The sequence below is a fragment of the Poecilia mexicana genome, unplaced genomic scaffold (assembly GCF_051168715.1).
Source record: "Poecilia mexicana isolate PSO_F unplaced genomic scaffold, ASM5116871v1 scaffold_21, whole genome shotgun sequence".
Lineage (NCBI taxonomy): Eukaryota > Metazoa > Chordata > Actinopteri > Cyprinodontiformes > Poeciliidae > Poecilia > Poecilia mexicana.
In genome coordinates this window covers 7174593-7193504 of record NW_028263390.1, presented here as the reverse complement: position 1 = coordinate 7193504, position 18912 = coordinate 7174593, and the positions used below count along the sequence as shown (strand labels likewise).

Genomic DNA, 18912 nt, shown 5'->3' with positions numbered 1-18912 from the left:
ATCGGAGCAGTGTAATTATAACGCTGACTTGGCAGTTGAGCTGCTTGAACCTTGTTGACCCCGATCTCGGAGCCATTGTAAAATGTCTCAGCTGTTGACAGCTGACCACACAATGAAGGGTTCCCAGCAGTTATCTCGCTGTTTTTGCTATACCAGACTATCTGGATGGGGATCTGAGTACCATCAGCTGGAAGATCCTTAGTCATGGTGTGCAGGTCAAGAAGTTATTCCACTTTAATCGAACTTTAGTTTGTTTGCCTAGAAAGTCCGGTTTATTTGGGGAATTGTGAATACGCAATCGAACTCTGATGCAGGACAAAAACAGCAAACTTTGGACAAACCTAGGCTGCGTTTGGTTGAAGTGAACTTTGGCGCTGTTCAAATGCGCCGAAGCAGACCACAAAAAAGCAGGAAACCCAGTGCAGTGCAGGGCACTCTGGGTAAATACAACCAAAACAAATGCAATAGTCTAACGCCAGTGGAAGAAGAAATGGCTCGTCTTCTGAGGTTTTTGTGGTGTTTCCTTCAGTAGTTCTTGGTGCAGCGCCACCACAGGCGAGTGGGCGAACAGATTTTTCAAAGGGTTTGGATCGTTTGACACTAGTGTAAAAGTGAACCGCACCAAATGTAAAATAAAAAATAGATTTTTGCTCATGAAGGGATTGAATAGATTTGATGGAGTCTACTCTGGTGGTTCGGAAAGGGTTAAACCGAGTACCGGCCACTGTTTCCTGGATCGTTTTGGAGTGGGTTGTTCATTTAAAAAAAAATTACAGTGGAACAGTTTCTATCTTTGCATTACACCGCTGATGCGTGTTTTTCTTAATTTTCATCTGGCCAAACCGCATTGTTGAAACTAGTCCAGGTAGATTTCCTGTCATCACCCTGAAATAACCATTTTCGCATAGAAATTGTCCGACAGTTTGTATTAAGAGATGGCTACAACTATTTTATTCTTTACTTTAGTCTCCTTAATCTATCTGGCATCAAGATAAATATGGATCCACGTCAAACTTAGTGGTCAATGCAAACAAAGCGTCACGTATTACAAATGAATTGTTTATTTGTACTGAATTGCATCAGTAACGTTTCATTTAAAACAATGGTGCAGAAATCCATAATTGTGCCACTGGTGATTTTGTTAAAGACCGGTTTTGCTACTGCAATAAACAGATGAATTCATTCCAATGCTTTTCGCACGTTTTTTTTTTTTTTTTTTTTTTTTTTACTGACGGTGCAAAATAAATTTGCGCAGGACCAGCAGAGGCCTGCTCTTCTTTTCCATACAAAAGTTTCACAGAGATGTGGAAATAGCAGCAGGGTTTGGGTGCCAAAAGCAAGACGTCTAGCTCCATCTACTTAGCACACAAATTAAACCCGCTTGTCAGTGAACATTTAGAAATCATCGCTAGCGTCTCAGTGGGCCTCGCTGTTTGAACTGCAGTGTAGGTAGGCACTGTTTACCCTGGACCTGGTCCTTGATTAAAATGAGAAATGGGAGAAGAAAAAAAAAAAAGAAAACGAAAACGACATGGCTCAGTCTGTCGGTGGTCAGCCACAGACCCCTCATCGCAGCGCCTAGTGATGATCTGACTCTCCTCATTTTCCTTTTTTTTTTTTTTGCCGCACTTTTATGCAATCACAGCTCCTGGAGCTATTTTTAATGCGTGTTTAGGTTGTGCGCGCGCCATTCGATATTAAACATTTCCCCTTATTACTTTATTTTCCCTCAAAGCTGTGACTCCAAAAACAGCTGTCCAGACACCACAAGAAAGGGCCCCGGGCTCCCCTGGAAGACGTCGATACGACTTCTGGTCTCCCCGAAGGAAAAATATCTCCCTTTCATTAAAGGTAATACCGTAAGAGTACCTCACCAAACAATTCACGCAGAACATCAACATCCTCCAGGCGACGCGGCGTCTTCAACGAGACCTGGCCTGGAGCGCGCGTCACGCCGCGGCTGCAGCCCGGCGCTCAGGGCCCCGGCGACGGCGCGGGGCAGATATTTACCCTCACACCAGCCGGCAGGGGCGGCCAACAGAAGCTGATTGCAAGTGGTGTTTGTTTCCAATGAAAGCACGTTAATTCAGGCTCGGCCGCAGTGTAAACTGCCTTGGCGTTTTACAGATGTCGCCTGTTAAAGCGAATCACTGTACCTGCCTGTTTGCCCGGCCGGGGCCGTTTTGATGCCCCGCCAGAGAAAGTACACAACACAAGCCAAAAAACGTCTATTAATAAGCCCTTCCTCTCCTGATGCTGTAACTCCTCGGCATGTAACGTCTGCCTTGGGCTAATTGCGTCGCGTCATTTTTAGCCTTCACGGCGAGCGCTGCTTCACGGCACCAGGAGCGAGTTAATTTTAACTCATCTGAGGTATCATTATCCTCCAATATTTTTCCAGAAATGCTCCCATCCAAGAGCTAATTTTCTGTGAAAACAGCCATCGTCTCATGAAGGACATCTCCTGTGACAAAGCGAAGGAAAGGAGCGGCCCGTGTTTTGCACGCACGCGCGCGCCGCACTAATAGCCCGCGTAATTTTCGAGCATGTTCCAGCACATGATACTTCCATTATGTTACCGGGAGAGCTTGTGATAATAAAGTGAGTCCGTTTCGAAAAGGTGTGTGTGGTCCTGGGTGGTAGGAGGGAGAAAGTGTCTGGCAGGGTGGGCCACCAACCACAGTCCTCGGGGCAGACCTTGGTCAGAGCTCTGAGGATGGCCAAGCTCTTCAGCACCGCACAGACAAATACAGCCAGAGTGGTGTACGGCCACCGGTGGAGAGCCAGTAATGAATGAAATATTATATTCCGCATCAAATTCCAGACCGTAACGTTATTAGCCTCACATAAAATTATTTTTTTTGACAGCGAAATGTACATAAATTAGAAAAATGTCTCTGCAGCAATTTGAAGTCTTCAACTGGCAGCAAGGCCTTGAAAGGATTTTTTTTATTATTATTATTTCATGAGAAACTGTAAAATCATTTCTCATCTGCTTATACTTTGTAACTGGACAGTTACAGCGCTGTGAGCCAACCTGAGTGATTTAAAAAAAAAAACAAGAAAAAAGTGGCCTAGTCAAAGTCTAGTATTCAATCCAGCTGAGAGATGCATGGAACAAGCTGTTCATGCTTATAAACCCTCCAATGACATGTGAAAAACTTCCTCCTGGGTATCAGAGGTGTTGCGCAGTCTGACCAAAGTGACGTTTACATTTTCACACTGAACCAGATTTGACTGGGATTTAACATTTTCCCTTAATAAATACAACCTCCTTCTGAAAACGTCTTCTTTGTTTGATATTAAAATTTATTTGATGATCTGAAGGATCTAAGTGAGGCAAAAAAAAAAGAGGAAAAACAGAAGACAACTACACGGGGGCAAATACTTTTTTTTTTTTTTTTTTACCATCCAATGTTTCAAACTGTATTTATCTATTCAAGGAAAGACAATAGATGTTTGAAACATTACAAGAACAAAGTTTGATATTGTAAGCAGTTTAATTTCAGCTCTTGGTGCTGGAGTTTTCTTCAGGGGGCTGAACCACTGACCTTCCCGACAGTTTTGCAAGTAAGACAATATTTGGCCGACTTTATCTAAACTCTGCGCCTGTATCTCGAGGAAAAAAAAAAAACACATGCTCGGCTCGCCTCAGATAGAATCTGTTCAGTTTTTTAAGAATCTGTGCAGTGATACTTGAGACTGCGCAGCATCATTACAGCTGAGATTTTCACCATCAAGGATGTTTATCGCATGCCGTGCCACCCAAGAAGTAATGTTTCCTGCCATGCAGTTGACATTTATGCTTTATTTTTTCATTCCGCGTCTCAGGGCTCAATCACGTCGGGCAAATTACACCCCCATCAAACTGCACGTAATTTATCGTGGCTCCGCCGAGCTCATGCCGGTGCTGGACTTTGTCCGAAAGTTGAGCGCTTCTGACAGAAAAGGCATCCGTTTGCAGTAACCTTAAAAATGTTTAGACGTGACCTTAAACATTATTCTTGAGAAACCTCAGAATCACGAACCAAGCCGATCCGTAAACGCGGCCGGCACTGTGTTCCTGCCAGATCTAAAATGTGCAACAATCATTAAGTAGGATTTTTTGTTTGTTTGTTTTTGTCTTCTATCTAGAGAAAAGATGAAGTGCTAAAGGTCGATAAAATCTTTTAAAAATGGAAATAGGTGATGGGTGTTTCCTATATGATGCTGGGTTTGTTTTCCAGGATTCAGATTGCCTTTCCCGGAGGATTCTGAAGCATGCGCTTGCAGCTCAAGAGGCATGTTCTTGTTTTAGACGGCAAATATTTACAAACCAGCGAGCCAAAGCAAACGTTTCACTGCACAAAAATAAGGAAGGCGGTAAAGGCTTGTGGAAACGCTGTTGTGCTGCCGAATTTATTTATTTCTTTATTTTTATAAACCTACAGCGAGGTCAGTTATGGAAGAAATGAGACTGTAAATAAAAAAGCATTTATTTTATTTACACGCATGTTTGTTAAAAAAAAAAAAAAGAAAAGAGTGCAAACTAAAGTCGACGCGTCATTTACTGGTGAGGCGGTTTTATTTTTTGGAGGCGTTGCTGCTGCACAAGTACGCTACTTTTTAAAACAACGCAAGTTGTAATTAATCACATGTAGCACTAAAAAAAATCTGAAAATGATAAGATTCTCATGGGATGACATCTTTGAGTTTCACCATGCATTCGACCACCAAAATGTAAAACAACTGCTGTTAAATGATTTAATTTACTAATTATTACACCACATACAGTTATTTTTATATAGACTACAGTAAAACTCTAAATAACATAGTTAGCACACTTCTTATAGTGGAAAAGACAACATCTTTGTTTTGTAGTAATACAAGTTAATGGTTAGTTTGTTGGGCTGTCTGCTCATGTAGCCAACATGTAGTTTGCTGCTCGACTCTTTATGCTGCTTCATTGGAGTGATGGGTGGTGCTTCTTTACTTTCCATATTAAAACTGCTCATGTTTTTCTGGAAGCAGGTGTGCTACTTTATGCTTCACTTGGCCAGAGAAAATTGGTTGTTCTGCCAGTTTTTCTGGCATCTCATTAAAAGGTCTTTGGACCAAAGGAACGCTACGGTGGAAACTCCAGCGGCTATAAAAGCAGAACATTTTAAAACTTTGTCTTTCCTAAATACATTTGATTCCAAATGCCTACTGAACTGAAATGACAATTTTTTATTTTTTTTTAATGTTGAGTTTTTTTCTTGGGGAACAATTATTTTAAAAACCATTGAAGTATAGAACGTACATTATTTCAATCATACAATGTTTGTTTTTTTTACCAGAGTTATTTCCAAATCTGATGTAGGAAAATAAATAAATAAAATTGTACAGAGACGTATCTTAACTACTGGTACTGGATTTGTTGATTACAATATATGTTTGTAGTTAACAAACATATATTGTAATCAATATATGTTTGAGTATTTCTTGAAACAATATGAAAATACCTCAGACTCAGTCATATAAAATTCAATCACCCGAATACAACAAGTTCTCTCAGGCATTTTTTTTTAATTTGCTAAAAAAAAAAAAACTTTTTTTTCTTACATTTTATGAATTTAAAACCACAAACTTCAATGTACTTTTCTGAGATTTTATGTGACAGCTCAGTACAAGTATTGCATAATTGTCAAACAAAAGGAAAAATCTGACTTTGTTTCATTCCAAGAAGGTGAACCTCAGCTTTGCTAAAAGGTTTCCCTACCATGATGCTAACACCACCATCCTTCATCAAGGCTATGGTCTGTTTAGTATGATATCCAATGCATTTTTCTGCCATACATTGCATTTTGCATGTAGCCCTCAAAGTTAAATTTTTGTTTGTTTGTTTTGCCCAGGTACATTCTTCCAGCTCTGGTTAGCTGTTACTCTTTTTGGCTTTCCTCCAGTGTTGATTTTCTTCCTCCCACTCTTCCATAAAGACTAGATTTGTGGAGTGCACTGCTATAACATTGCCCTGCTAATACATTGTTCCTCAAGAGTTGTGGATCTCTGCAGCTCCTCCAGAGTTACCGTGGGCATCTTTCACTTTTGCCTTGAAAGATGTTCTATTTTGAAGTTTGAGGGCCGTATTTTATCACTCAACTCTTCTTTAATCTTAATCAACACCTTATTCCCCACCTGTCTGTTGTGTTCCTCGATCTTTATGATGCTGTTCGTTCATTAACGTCCTGTAACAAACCCCTGAGGCATTCACAGAACAGCTAGCGCTCCGTCTGTACCCAACGAAGGACGGAACGCAATTAACTGCACTGTGAGAGAAACGTGCTGAGTGCAGGCTCACACATTGCCTTTCAAAACTGAGCAATTATGTGGCGCTTTATGTTGATCTGTCAGGTGAAATTCTCCCATGTACATTAAAAGTTGCAGTTGCAACATAAAGACTTTTCTTTGTGAGCGACTATCACACCTCATGACTGTTTTGGCAGATTTATGCAATTATTAATCACTACAACAATGTCAGTTTTCTCTCTGATTTTTTTACGGTTTGATGACAAGATGAGATGCCAACCGTTTATCTCGATGATCTTCATACCACTCATTCTTTTGGTTCTCCACCAAAACCTCGCCTCCCTTTATGATCCGTCAGAGCTCACACCTGTGATCGCTGATCAAAAGCCCAACTGTCTCTGTGGCGTGCAAGCATGTGTATGGCTTGAGCCTTCATGGGAATTATCCTGTGATTAATCACTGGTTGTTGGCTGGGGTGGGGAGGTTTGCAGGGTGTCTGCGTTCGCGTGGGTGTTTGTGTGTGTGTGTCCGATTGTTCACAAGACCGTGTGACGTGAAGCCATCTCAGCGAGAGGACAGGTGGCTGCGATGCGTGGCCTCTTACAGGAATCGCCCCGGTCCTTCTCTTTAGTGGAGGCCGGTGACGGGTCAGTGCATTGGCTTGGATGCAAATGCACATGCACAAACGCATGCCAGTGGAGCGTGACGCAATAACACAAAGTGCTGTCTGCGGCGCGGCAATATTCAAGACGGGAGAAAACAGGAAATTTCGGGCAAGTCTCCTCGGCCGAGTGTCATAACACCTCCGCTTTCCACTCGCTTTTTCTCTCTCCTCCTGCTGCACATGCTTACACAGACAAACACACGCAGTCGCACACACCCAGCCTCACACCGCCAGCCAGTCAGCCAGCCAGCCAGCCTTTCGCTCTTCACTCACACCCTCAAATCTTACCAAGTTCAGCTCTCCCTGCTCAAAGGCAGACAGGAGCAGCACGGCAGCCTGTTAAACGAGTTGAGGGAAGGAGCAGCGGAGTCACAGAGAGAGACATAGACGGGAAGGAGAGAAGGAGAGGAAGGGGGGCTGAATGAGTGAAGGGAGAGCAAGGCAGAGAGAGTCACTGTTGCCCATATGCCGAGAGGAGCATGGGCGGTTGAGCAAGCTGGCCCCCACTGAGGCTTCCTGACTCATGGGAGCGTCAGGAACCGGGTCCCAAGAGAGCCTGGAAAACGCTGCCGGATCACGCGTGGTGGGAGAAGGAGGGGAGAGGAAAAAACTCTTGGAAGGGGAGGCAAGAGGCAAGACAAGCTGCAACGGTAGGCTGTCCCACTCAGCTGCTGTGCCGTGATGACGTCGGCGGGCATGTGACCCCGGGTCTCCAGTGACGCCGCATGGAGGGCAGGAAAGAGACGAGTTTTAAAGCTGGTGCCTTTTGGGTTGTGTGAGGGCTCTGCTCGCCTCCCCAACAACCACAGAACCACAGACGTGCGGCTCGGGGTTGGTGTCTGAGGGCGACCTGGAGTGTAAATGGTTAATCGTCACGGGCCAACACCAGTCACAAGGACGGCGCTAAGCAAGTAAGTACGTTCCAACCACACTGGCCAGGCAAGCCAGTCCGACACCATCTGATCTATCCGCAAAAGCGATATTTGCCTCTGCAATTTTTTCTTTTTTTTTTTTTTCTCTATAAAACCAAACCTGGTCGTTACTTGTGGTCATCCAAATAGTTGATACGTAGAAGCATGTCTTGTGGATGGCTTTTCCATTTTTTTTCCGCCTTCATGACACGCTGCGTGCTCTTGGTTTAGGACGTGTCGAGGGTCACAGAAACCGCAGAGGAACAAAAGTGGGGCTTGCTGGAACCAGAGGCAGCCATGGCATCTAACAGCCTCTTCAGCACAGTGACACCATGTCAGCAAAACTTCTTCTGGGGTGAGTACCTACATTCGCCGGTCGCCGATTCTCTTCTGGAAACAGGTCGGTTGCGGGGCTCGGGGTCACAGAAAGGACTCGGTGTGGGGAGGGGAGGTCAGCTGCTGAGATGCGGATAACTTCTCTGATGAGGATAAAGATCTTGGACCTGAAGATCTTGAAGGATTTGAATCCAGACGAGGATCAGCCGAGGTCACCGCCATCAATTTTTTGAGCATTTGTGGTGGAAGAGAGAGACCCAACCGTCATCAAGACTTTTTGACAAGTGACCAAAAAAAATAAAAAATTAAATCTGCACTGAGAGATTCCAGTATTTACTTATATGCAGTGTTTATAAATATTCCTGGAAGAGGGAGATGACATGTTTGTGCAACGTACCCTTAGATTTAGAGAGCGATGCCATTGCAGAACCAAAAACAAAGGCAGGGGTGATATTTTTGACAGACGTAAACAGCCGCTGCGCAAGGGAGTTTACAGTTGAGCATTGGAACAAGATGTGGGGATTACTGGGCTGTGTGTGGGTTTATGTGTCTCTGTTGGGAATACAGTATTGATTAGGCTGCCAAGAGGGATCTGTAATCGCTTCCTAAAGCTGCTCGGTCGCTCTGCTGTCATCAATTAATCTGTTTAGATTTCCTCCAGCACCGCAGCGGCTTGAACCGGCTGACGGAAATTCGGAACTGAGCAAACTCATCATAAACTCGGATTTAGAACAACCACTTCGTTCTGATTTTTATTGGACGTCTAAAAATAACTCCTCGCCTCGGATACTTTTTAATCCCCTCGTTTCTCTCTTTGAAATTAGGGGACAAAAATAACTCCTCAACAGGAGCAGAGGCTACCTGGGAAGGCCAACTTGCATGTTTCACTTAAGACCCCCTCCACCTCCACCCTTTCCTGTAGATTTACTTTAATCTGCTGTGACAGCTCTTTTACAGAGTCTACTTCAAGGTTGCAAAATTAACCATATTGCATGGATTTTTTTTTCCAAATTGAAGGAAGCAAATATTTCCTCCTGATGCAAGACCACCACATGTCTCCCTCCCTGCTCCGCTCCGCAGCTTTCGCTCGCCTTGTCCAAATCAAACGCGTAAAAGATGTTTTGCAGAAGTCGCTCCGTGGTCAGCCACAGCTGCTCCGCACAGAAGCAGGCTGCAGGGAATGTGGAGAAAGAGAAAGACAGAGAGAGAGAGCTTTCTAACAATCACCGCCACCTATTAACGCTCTAACCCCCTCTGACCTTTCGGCGAGTCTCTGGGGCACGAGAGGATAAGAGAAGAAGAGCCTGCTGCGGTGCATTCAGGTGTAGATCTCTGCGAATTTCAGGTAGGGAAGGTGATGAAAGTGATAATTAGTTTAAGTGTAAAGGCATTGCCACTTGTTATTTAATGTCAGGCCCGAAAAAACTCAGTCCCCCTAATCAAAAAAAGAAAAACATGATTTAGTATGTTTAACATATCATGACAATTGCAAGTGGCACCGTAAGTAGTTTTCCTTGAATCGCTTCGTTAAAATTCCCAATGAAGTTTCATCTTTGCTTCGCTTTAAAAGCTTCTAGTAAATCCGTTTAAATAAGATCACATTTTCAACTCCTTCTGTTGTCGTGTTTCGTTTGGTCCAGCGACAGTCTGTTTTCATCAAACCCCTCCCTTTGTTTGTTTGTTTGTTTTTTTCCACTCTGTCTGCACATTGCTGCTTATCGGGGACACTTTTAATTCTAGACCCAGCTTTTAATCCACAGCAATAAACTGAGCTGGCGAAGATTTCTAATTAAGCAAAGACAGAGGATCATTAAAATTTGTCTTGGCACTTTGCGTCAGGCACTTCTCATTAAATCGCTTCGAAATCCATTTTTCTTTTATTATATCTCCTCATACTGGCAGATCAGATGGAGAGGGGCAGAATAATCGACAACACGTGTGGCACCCACTCAACCGCCACTGCCTCTCTGGGGAACATTTAACTGCCTATTTTCTCTCTTACAAACCTAATTACGTATAGACAATTAAGCCACGGGTAGCAATTATCGTTCAATAAAGTCGTGCAGGAACAGTAAAGAATAATAAAAAAATAAAAAAAGAAGAAGAAAAAAAAAGGCAAAGGGACCCGAGTCAACACGATCAAAAGCGAAAGGGGTAAATATCCGAGGACTGCAGGCGGAAAACTTCACCCCCCCCCCCACCTCTGAAGAAAATCTCGGATAATTTGCAAGGGAAACCGTATATGTATTTGAGAAAGGCAAGCTTCTGTTGCATAAGTATTGCCTTAGATCTAACCACAGGCCTGCTTCTTGGAGACATCTTAAAAGTGAACCAGACATCACCCCTCCTCTCCCATCCCCCCATGCCCCCCAATCCTAGCCGGGGAGCGAAGTGAAGCCCACTCATCAATAGGTAATTTGAAAATGCCAGAGGGGGGGAAAAAAAGAAAAAAAAAAGCGGCAGCGCTTCACTGGCTGCTACTGTGCAGCGGAGACTCTTCCCTCAACTCCGCGCTCAAAGGAACTCTTTTTAGCGTCTCTTAATTGTACCTCTGAGGCAAACTTGCTATTTAATCCCAGCAGGGTCATACTTGATGAAGTAAAAACGCTTCTGTTTGTGTTTGCAAACTGCCCGGGCTAATAAAACCTATTAGCCTACGCTTGTTCCCGAGGGGGAAAACAGAAAGGTTCAGAGTGTTAACGTGATCAGGATTTATTCAGACATGGATTAACCCGCTCTGTAATGTGAGTGAAATGTGAAAGCAGCGAATGGTGGGCTTGTTGCGGGCAAAACTTAAGCTGCAGGTAGCTATTACGGTCTGAATGAGAGTGTCATGGAAACACAATAACCTGTGATTTTAATGGGCTGAAACAAGCTATTCCCACTTTTTTTTTTTTTTTTTTAGGAAACTATCTGTAATTTTCACCCTTTCTACAGCGATGCTGCGAAGGCAACAAAGGTTCGGAGTAGGCATGGGCTGGTTTTCACAGTATATGGAGGGTTTAAGAGTCCCCTTTACAACACAACAGAAACAGTCTCTGATCACGTTCCTAATTTTTTAAAGTTCTTGTAAAGCGATACGTGAGAAAGTGCCGGAGCAAGCCTTGATTTATGACTGTATGGGTCATAAATTCATACAGTGACAAAGCGCTGACCCTGACAGACCAGTTGCTGTGCAATGGTGGTCAGCTGAGTTGAATAAAGGAGCCCACACTTTGCAAGAAAGATAAATTCATCTGTTTGGAAGTAGTTGGAAAAAAAAACAGGAAACTAAAAGGGGCAAGAACCCGTCACTCTTGTTGGCTCAGGGTCTCTGGGGATTTTAGGTTCGTAAAATGCCTGGATGTGTCTCGTTGAAGTGAAGTCTCCCTTGCAAGTTTGAGGTAAATTACAAACTTTTTTTTTTTCTCTGTTTGTGAAATGCTTTTGTGAAATGAAAAAAGTCTCCCGAGTTTGGGAATCAAATCCCAGGAGGACTTTGAGGCACCTGCTCTCCCACGTAGCACGATGACGCCCAAAAACCGAGCATTGTCAGTGCTTTTATAGCATTAAACCTGTGATGTAATCAGACAAAATATCAGTGGATGGATTGGATTACCCTGCTCTGCCGACTGATTCTATTAAATCACAGTTTTTATCAATTTCTGAAGACAAAAACAAAGAAAAAAGTTCCTCACGTCCTCTCATGAGGACTTGAGGACACGTTCCAGCTCATGTCCTCTCATGAGCTGGAACGTGGAAGAAGCACCACCTATCACTCTTAGTTAAACTATTTTATAGTATGTTTGTTAGCAGCTGACTGCGAATGGCAGATAGCCTGACAAAATATCCAACTCCTATAAAAAATGGATCAAATTCTGCACATTAACCTCTCAAAATAATAAAAAAAATAACTACACGTAGCTAATACCATCATTATTACTACTAACAATAAGTATGCTACATGATTTAAGCAACTGGAAAAATAAATGTGTATGTCCTGCATTATATAGAGGCAGTTAACACCAAGTAATGTGTTGTGTAAATACAGTGAAACTTATTTTTACTCAGTGTTATCGTTTCATGTGAATCTCATACACATGCACAGGTTAAATAGCCAACAAAAGTCTGCCAGTAAAAACTTGTGAGAAGCGCTTCTGCATGTAATTTCACATACAGCAAATAACCTGCAAACGATTGGATTCTGTTTTCCTTCCTAACTCTGAGCTATTAGTTCATGGATTATCGTCTGGCTTCGGTGGAAGAGAAGGAACGGAGAGTTGTTAAAACAAATGAGATTACTCTAATCCCTGTAATATGAAGACTGTGACAACAAACCCACAATTCGGCGCACATTTTCACAAGGCAGCGTGTATTATCTTTTGTTTTATCCCAATACCCGCTTGCAATGGGAGTAATTACACTATTATGATAAGGTGACCTGCCAGCTGACTGTTCTGCCTGTTGATAGTGTTGACGATAGACTCGCTTTTTAAACACAGTTACTGCTAACCTCTCTTTTTTTTTATCTCTTTTTTCTTTCTCTTTTTACAATCTTGTCCAAATCTTTGCCATTTTTATTCAAAGTAAAAGTCTGACCGGTTTGATTTTGGATAGCTTTTCGAACTCTCGACTCCTCTACACGTTGACAGGTAACCGTCAGCCGGCGAATCTTTTAAAGCAGCGCTTTTTCAACACTTAGCGGGTTCAGGCCCTCGTCCTCGGCAGCAGCAGCAACAGCAGCATCACGCTGGGCGAATTACCGTTATCCGATATAAGCCCTCAGAGAGGAAGTAACTACCTAACACTTTGAAAATTGGTCTATCTTGGACCGGGTTCATTCTAATGAAACACAAGCCGCTTCACCTCGCTCTGTCCCGTGTCAAGTCCTTCCTTTTTTTCCCCTTTGCCACCTTCACCTTTATTTGCGTTTGATTCCTGTTATTCGATCAGCAGACGGCTTCGGGCCGAGCTGATACAGCGATCTCGAACCGCAGGGAAACCTGAACATCATCCCGCAACACCCCTCCCCACCCGCTTGGACTTTCAGCCTTTTCTATATTAAGAGGAAATATGGAGTGTTGCGCTTTCCCCGTGTTTGGATTCAGCTTGTAACGATGTGAGTAAATGAGAGCGCGGCCCGCAGCACCGGCACAAGGCGCTACCTGTTCTCGTCTGCGACGGGGGAAAAATGGCCAACTATTTCACCCTGTTTGGTTTAATCTGAAAGGAATGCGGTATCCCCTCTGACTCGAGATGGACTCAAACGTATATGTAAAAAACCTCCACTTTCCTGCGAAGGATAATAAAAAAGAGCAGGAGCTGGAGTGGCTCATCCACGAAGTGATTAAATAAGCACACATGAGTAAATTTGATTCATTTCTAGGAATGAATTAAACTGGTATCCAAGTAGCCAAATGTGATCCGTCTACGAGTTTAACTCCGTTTAAATATTTTTAAATAGTCAAACATTTTACCATTTTAGCCTGTTGTTGTGTGTCTTTTTTAAAGTTTTCATAATCCTTGAACTTTTCCACATTTTGTCCCATTAACACCACAAACTTCATTTGTCTTTGCAAATTGGCTCGAGTTCAGTCAGATTGGATGGCGAGCCCCACTGGGAATGCTGACGTTCCAAGTCTTGCAACAAAATCTTAATCGGATTTAGCTGTGGGAGTTTCTAACGCGTGAATATTCTTTTATCGAAGCGCTTCCGTTGTCGCTTTAAAGCCGTTCAGCGGGGAGGTGAACCTCCAGTCTTCAGGTTTTCCTCTAGGGATTGTCCTGCGTTTACCTCCATCCATCTCCACACCTATTCCGACCATCTTGTTAGATGCGAATTTCCTCGTCTCACACAAAGTTCTGCATGTAGTTCAGTTTCAGTAGATCTTCACGGCGCTTTCCTCTCGTCGGTTTTCCGTAAAGCCCAGGTTTGCAGTGATCTGTTGAACTGTTGAATGTCTCTCCCACCTGAGCTGAGGATTTCTGCAGCTCCTCCAGAGTCATCATGGGCCTCTTTGCTGCATTCCTGACCTGAGAGTTTATGTTGTCAGATAACAGATTAGAATTGAGCTCAAGGTGATGGTCAGAGCTTAAAATGTTACTTTAAAGTCTAACTCTACCTTTACCTTGAGGCCTTCACAGAACACAGGAGTGTTTATCATGACTCTGAGGGGGAACTGGGCAGATTCTCTACTATTTTTAGAGGAAACATGAGCTGCGTTTCCATTGCAAATGCACGCAAAACTTTTTCGATAGTCTCTTAATGTCGAAAAAACACAATTTAGCAATTGCGGTGTTTCCATGAAATAAGAAATGCAATTAAAATCACACATGAGTAGGTGATAAAAATGCATGGCGGTGACAGATGTAAACACTTATATGAGGAAAGACCCTGGGAATCGGCGACCTATACAGATCCCTGAGATTTTGGGAGTTTTACAGAAAAGCGACGGCTTCAACACGTTCGAATGTCAAAGTCAGTTTTTGGTGAACTGAGCGATGCTGTGAGACTTCTGGTGGAGCCGTCTGAGCGCTGTCTAGAGAAAACTGGCCTGATGCGGAAAAAGTGTTTCTATCGTAGTTTTGCGAAAAACACCAATTTTGACACAGCTCTGAAAAACCACTTCATCCTAGTGCAGGCTTTTATTTTGAAAAACTTGATTTGTTTTATTTTTTTCCCCCTTTGTAAATTCAATTTGCGCAACTGAATGGTCAATGGAAATGCAGACCCTATAGTATTTGAGTCTTAATACAAATTACTGCCACACTTTTCAGATTTAAAAAAAAAACATTTTCAACTCGTATATCATTTTCCTTCACCATTACTCTGTTTTGGCCCGTCACACAAAATCCTAATTAAATACATTAAAGTCCTGACAAAACATGGAAAACCTCTGCCAGCATGAATACCTTTGCATGGAGCTGAATATGTAGGAGCTCTACTGTAAAGTGTGTATGCTGTGCGAGGGCTTCGAGTGTGTGTGAAGGTGTCTGTGTCAGGAAGATCTGTCCACTTGATTAATGCGCTCACTCAAACTGGCACCTGGAACCAATCCCCCCCCCCTCTTCCCTGGTGAACCCCTCAGCCCGCCCCCATGTGCGCTATATGTTTATGTGTGTGTGCATTCCACACACTCTGCGCCTTCAGCCTGACTGAGGCTGAGTGTTGAGCAGGAGGCACAGATGGAACCGAGGAGGGGGCGATTCGGCGCGGAAGAAAAGAAAGGTGTGTGCAGGGGAGGGAACAATAGGTGGACGTGCAGCAGAGGGTGTGGGGTGTCATTAATGGCACACAGGCCCCATCTCCTAATTTGCTCGAATTACCAGCCCACGCAGAGGGGCGGAGAGTGGGGGGGGGGCTCCCCTGCCAACGTCGAGGTGTGAACACAACAGATCAAATACACCTGAATGTTGGGGAGCCCACCCACTCGACGACACCCACACAAGCTTTATATGGTTCCCGACCGCTCCGTGATTCGACGACGCACGGGAGACGGACGTTTCATGTGTCGCGGATTCCGGTGGGAGAGATGTAGTGAGCAGCACAAAAAAAACAAAAAAAAATCAGAGGGTAGAGACGGCCGGTAGCTACAGATTGGTCCTCCGTAGGGCTGACTCTTCAGAACCACCTCCCATATGGCACTGTCAAAGGTTGCAATTTGCCGTCATCAGCTCTCCTCGCCTACCTCCCTTCTCTTCCCTTCCGAGGTCCCCTCCCACCCACGCTTTCAGGAAAAGGGCGATGACAAATGCGATGGGGCGGTGATGCTTTTGGCCACCACAACAGTCAGAGTCACCAGTGCCGCGCCACCTGTGGCACGCACACACTCGCAGACACACGCACACACACCGGCACACACGGAGACTCATTCAAATGCGTTCACCGACACCAAAATGAAATACGCCCCAGGGACACAAAGGGTGGAGGTAGTGGAGGGTTTGGGAGGGTGGGGGGTAGAGGAGTGTGTGTAGGTGTGTTTAGTGTGATGTTAGTCTTTGAACTTTGAATCGGGTGTGTAGCTGACATTGACAAGTCTCTGGGGAGAGAGGGGGAAGCGAGAAAAGGTAGCTCTCATTTGTAGAGTGGCCTCTAGAGAGGAAGAAGGAAGGAGAGAGAGAAGGAAAGAAACTGGAGAAAAATCTTCAGATTGAAATGTTTTATTTAAATCTTTGCAAACTTAACCTATGCAAAGAAACAATATACTGTAATGATTTTTTTTTTTTTTTTTTGCTGGCTCTATTTCCCTTGAGTAAGTTTATACAGAAGTAACAAATCTACAAAAACCTGTTAAATTTTCCTTTAAATGAGACTTCTTATTAAATACACTATACTACTAATCTACAACTCCTAATGTTTGGCTGTGATGTACGTAATGCGGCAAGTCGACGTTATGAAGCTTACAGCTGCAAGCGACCGTCCTCCGCTGCGGAGAGAGAAGTTTGTTCGTTCATTTCCTCGGCTGCCATTTTTACAACTACAGGCAGACTGCGATTCTAAAACGGTGCAGAAAATCAACATCATGGCTCACAACTTCTCCTTATGCTCGCTGATTGACCTGGTTGAAATTGTACTTGAGAAATCAAGCTCAATGACAGAAATCCCAGGTAGAGCACTAAAGGGAGATGAAAATCAAAAAGAATAGTATGAAAAGGCAACAACTAGGCTGCTGTTGTGTATTTGAATTGATATATATTTTTTTGTATTTGTGGACAAAAAATGGTGACCAGTGATAAATACGACGAGATTATCAATTATTTACTCTTTTCAAACACATTTGCATATATAAATTGTTTTAAACAATCAAGCTGAACAGGATGTGTGCCGACAGTGAGATGCTTTCTCCGTATCGCAGGAGATGAAGTTCAGTTTATTTCATAGTTGTGCCAAAATAACTCTAGTGTCCAGCCAGATTTTCTGGAAAAAGCTCTTCTGTCACTGAGTTCAGAACACAGAACAGATGAACAAATGAACCTAAATCAAATTTTGAAAAATGTAAGACTGATAAAATTGTGAACGACACATAAATACAATCCTAAACTTATATAGCGTGTGCACATGGAGAGGTATCAGGAACGTTGCAAAATTTGTAACATATGTTTTAGTAGCTGAGAGGTCCTGAGCTCATGTTTTTTACACTACTCAGTGTAAAAACGGCTAAAACACACCAGGCTCACACACCAAAGCTAACTTTAACGATTCTAAATGCCATTTTAACTCTCACAGCAGCTAAGTTGTCTTGTTCTTGCATCAAATGTCGCAAAATTTCCTGTCACTTCCCTATTTGTGAACTATCAAAACGACAAAATCAGTCCCACTCTAGAGCAGCTGTAACCCCTTGTTTAATAAATGTCCTTTATATTATAAATAATTGAATAGTTTTTCTCACTCAGCCACAAAGCTTCCTTCCCGTGTTTCATTCTAGTGTATTGCATCATTTCACATTGTACCAAACCGTATCGTTCTGTGCAGTATTGTTTTGTATCATGGCATAACTTGATGCATCGTATTGGATTCTGCTTACCTGATGTGAATCATGGCAGGATTGGTGAATTCAGTCGTATTGGACCCGATCACTACCAGTCCATCAAGATACAGCCTCGCTGTCTTACATTTAAAGTAAATGGGAGGGAAAGTTACAGAATAAAATAGTTTTGTCAAAATGTCTTTGAGAATGCTGACCGTATCTGGAGAACTGCAGTGCCAGCCTGGCTTATTCTGATACTGAAAAGTTATTTCGTCTTTTCCTGCTACAACTTTCTTAAGTCTGCAGTTCTTTTTGCTTTTGAAGAAAAAATAAAACACAGTTTCAAACTATTCCTGCAAGGACAGCAATGTTACCAACCTGCAAAAAAAAAAAAAAAAATCCCTTGAGATACATTTCGGGTTGTTTGAAAGCACTTTCCTCTGACTGACTGGGGCGGGGGACGTCTTTTAAGAGTTTTTCTCTTGTTTTTGTGTTGATCCGTGAGCTGTTCCAGTTTACACACTCTCTCAATCAAATCACACTGCTGCTCCGACGGGCTGCTCTGGCTGATCAAAGTCCATATACATACATACAGTCTGATCCTTGCTGGGGTAGGCTTTCGGTCTGGAGCTGAATCCTGTCACTCACCCAGACAGCTGCTCTCTTACAGTCATCTGTAGTTTTTTTTTTCCTCTTTTTATTTTGCACTTAAAAGTTTTCCTTCAACTGTTACTCTGTTCATTTCATTTCACATCTTTCCTCAAAGGAAATAGGTCTCTCTCTCACTCTTTCTCTCGTTCTCCTTGTTGGACAGAGACCAATAACGGGCCTTTTCCACTTTACCTCCCCTGATGCTGAATGAGCATCCCAGAGGAGCGGGAATATTTTATTAGAGTGATATTTTGAAAGCTCCTTTTCTCCTCCTGCCTTTCTTCCTCTCCCGTGAAGGAGTCCTACGATGCTGCGACGCTGCAGCATATGTGTTTGTGTGAAGGAAAACAGCTCACACAGAGCAAAGATGATTCAAAGTCACGGCTAAATGAAAGGCTGTGAGCTCCGGTCTATTGAGTTGCATTGTTTTCTTTTTAGTCCTGCTTGGGAGGAGGATTACGGCGGGGGCAGGAAAAAAAGAAGAAGAAGGGGGAAAAAAAGCCCAACAGGGACAGAAAGTGAGCGGTTTGGTCTCTGGAGAATTAGACTCAACACAAACAAAAATAGAAGTCAGTCAGTTTTTGCTGACAAACATTTTTTTAATGCAAGGGTGTTTCTTTCGGGAAGTTTGCATCAT

The 18912-nt window shown here is 43.2% G+C and overlaps 1 protein-coding gene across 2 annotated transcripts in view; it reads left to right on the top strand.

Annotated features, from left to right (window-relative positions):
• The first annotated feature begins 6952 nt into the window (after nt 1-6952).
• The window catches only part of runx2b (RUNX family transcription factor 2b), a 61636-nt gene continuing 49676 nt past the window's right edge, over nt 6953-18912 (top strand). Inside the window, exons 1-2 of one of the 2 annotated variants that reach the window (XM_015002430.2) lie at nt 6954-7842; nt 8074-8197. In XM_015002430.2, coding sequence (XP_014857916.2) covers nt 8140-8197 — 58 coding nt within the window. In that variant the 5' untranslated portion in view covers nt 6954-7842; nt 8074-8139. Of the gene's footprint in view, nt 8198-18912 lie in introns of both variants that reach the window. The other variant, XM_088002207.1, reaches the window with a different exon arrangement.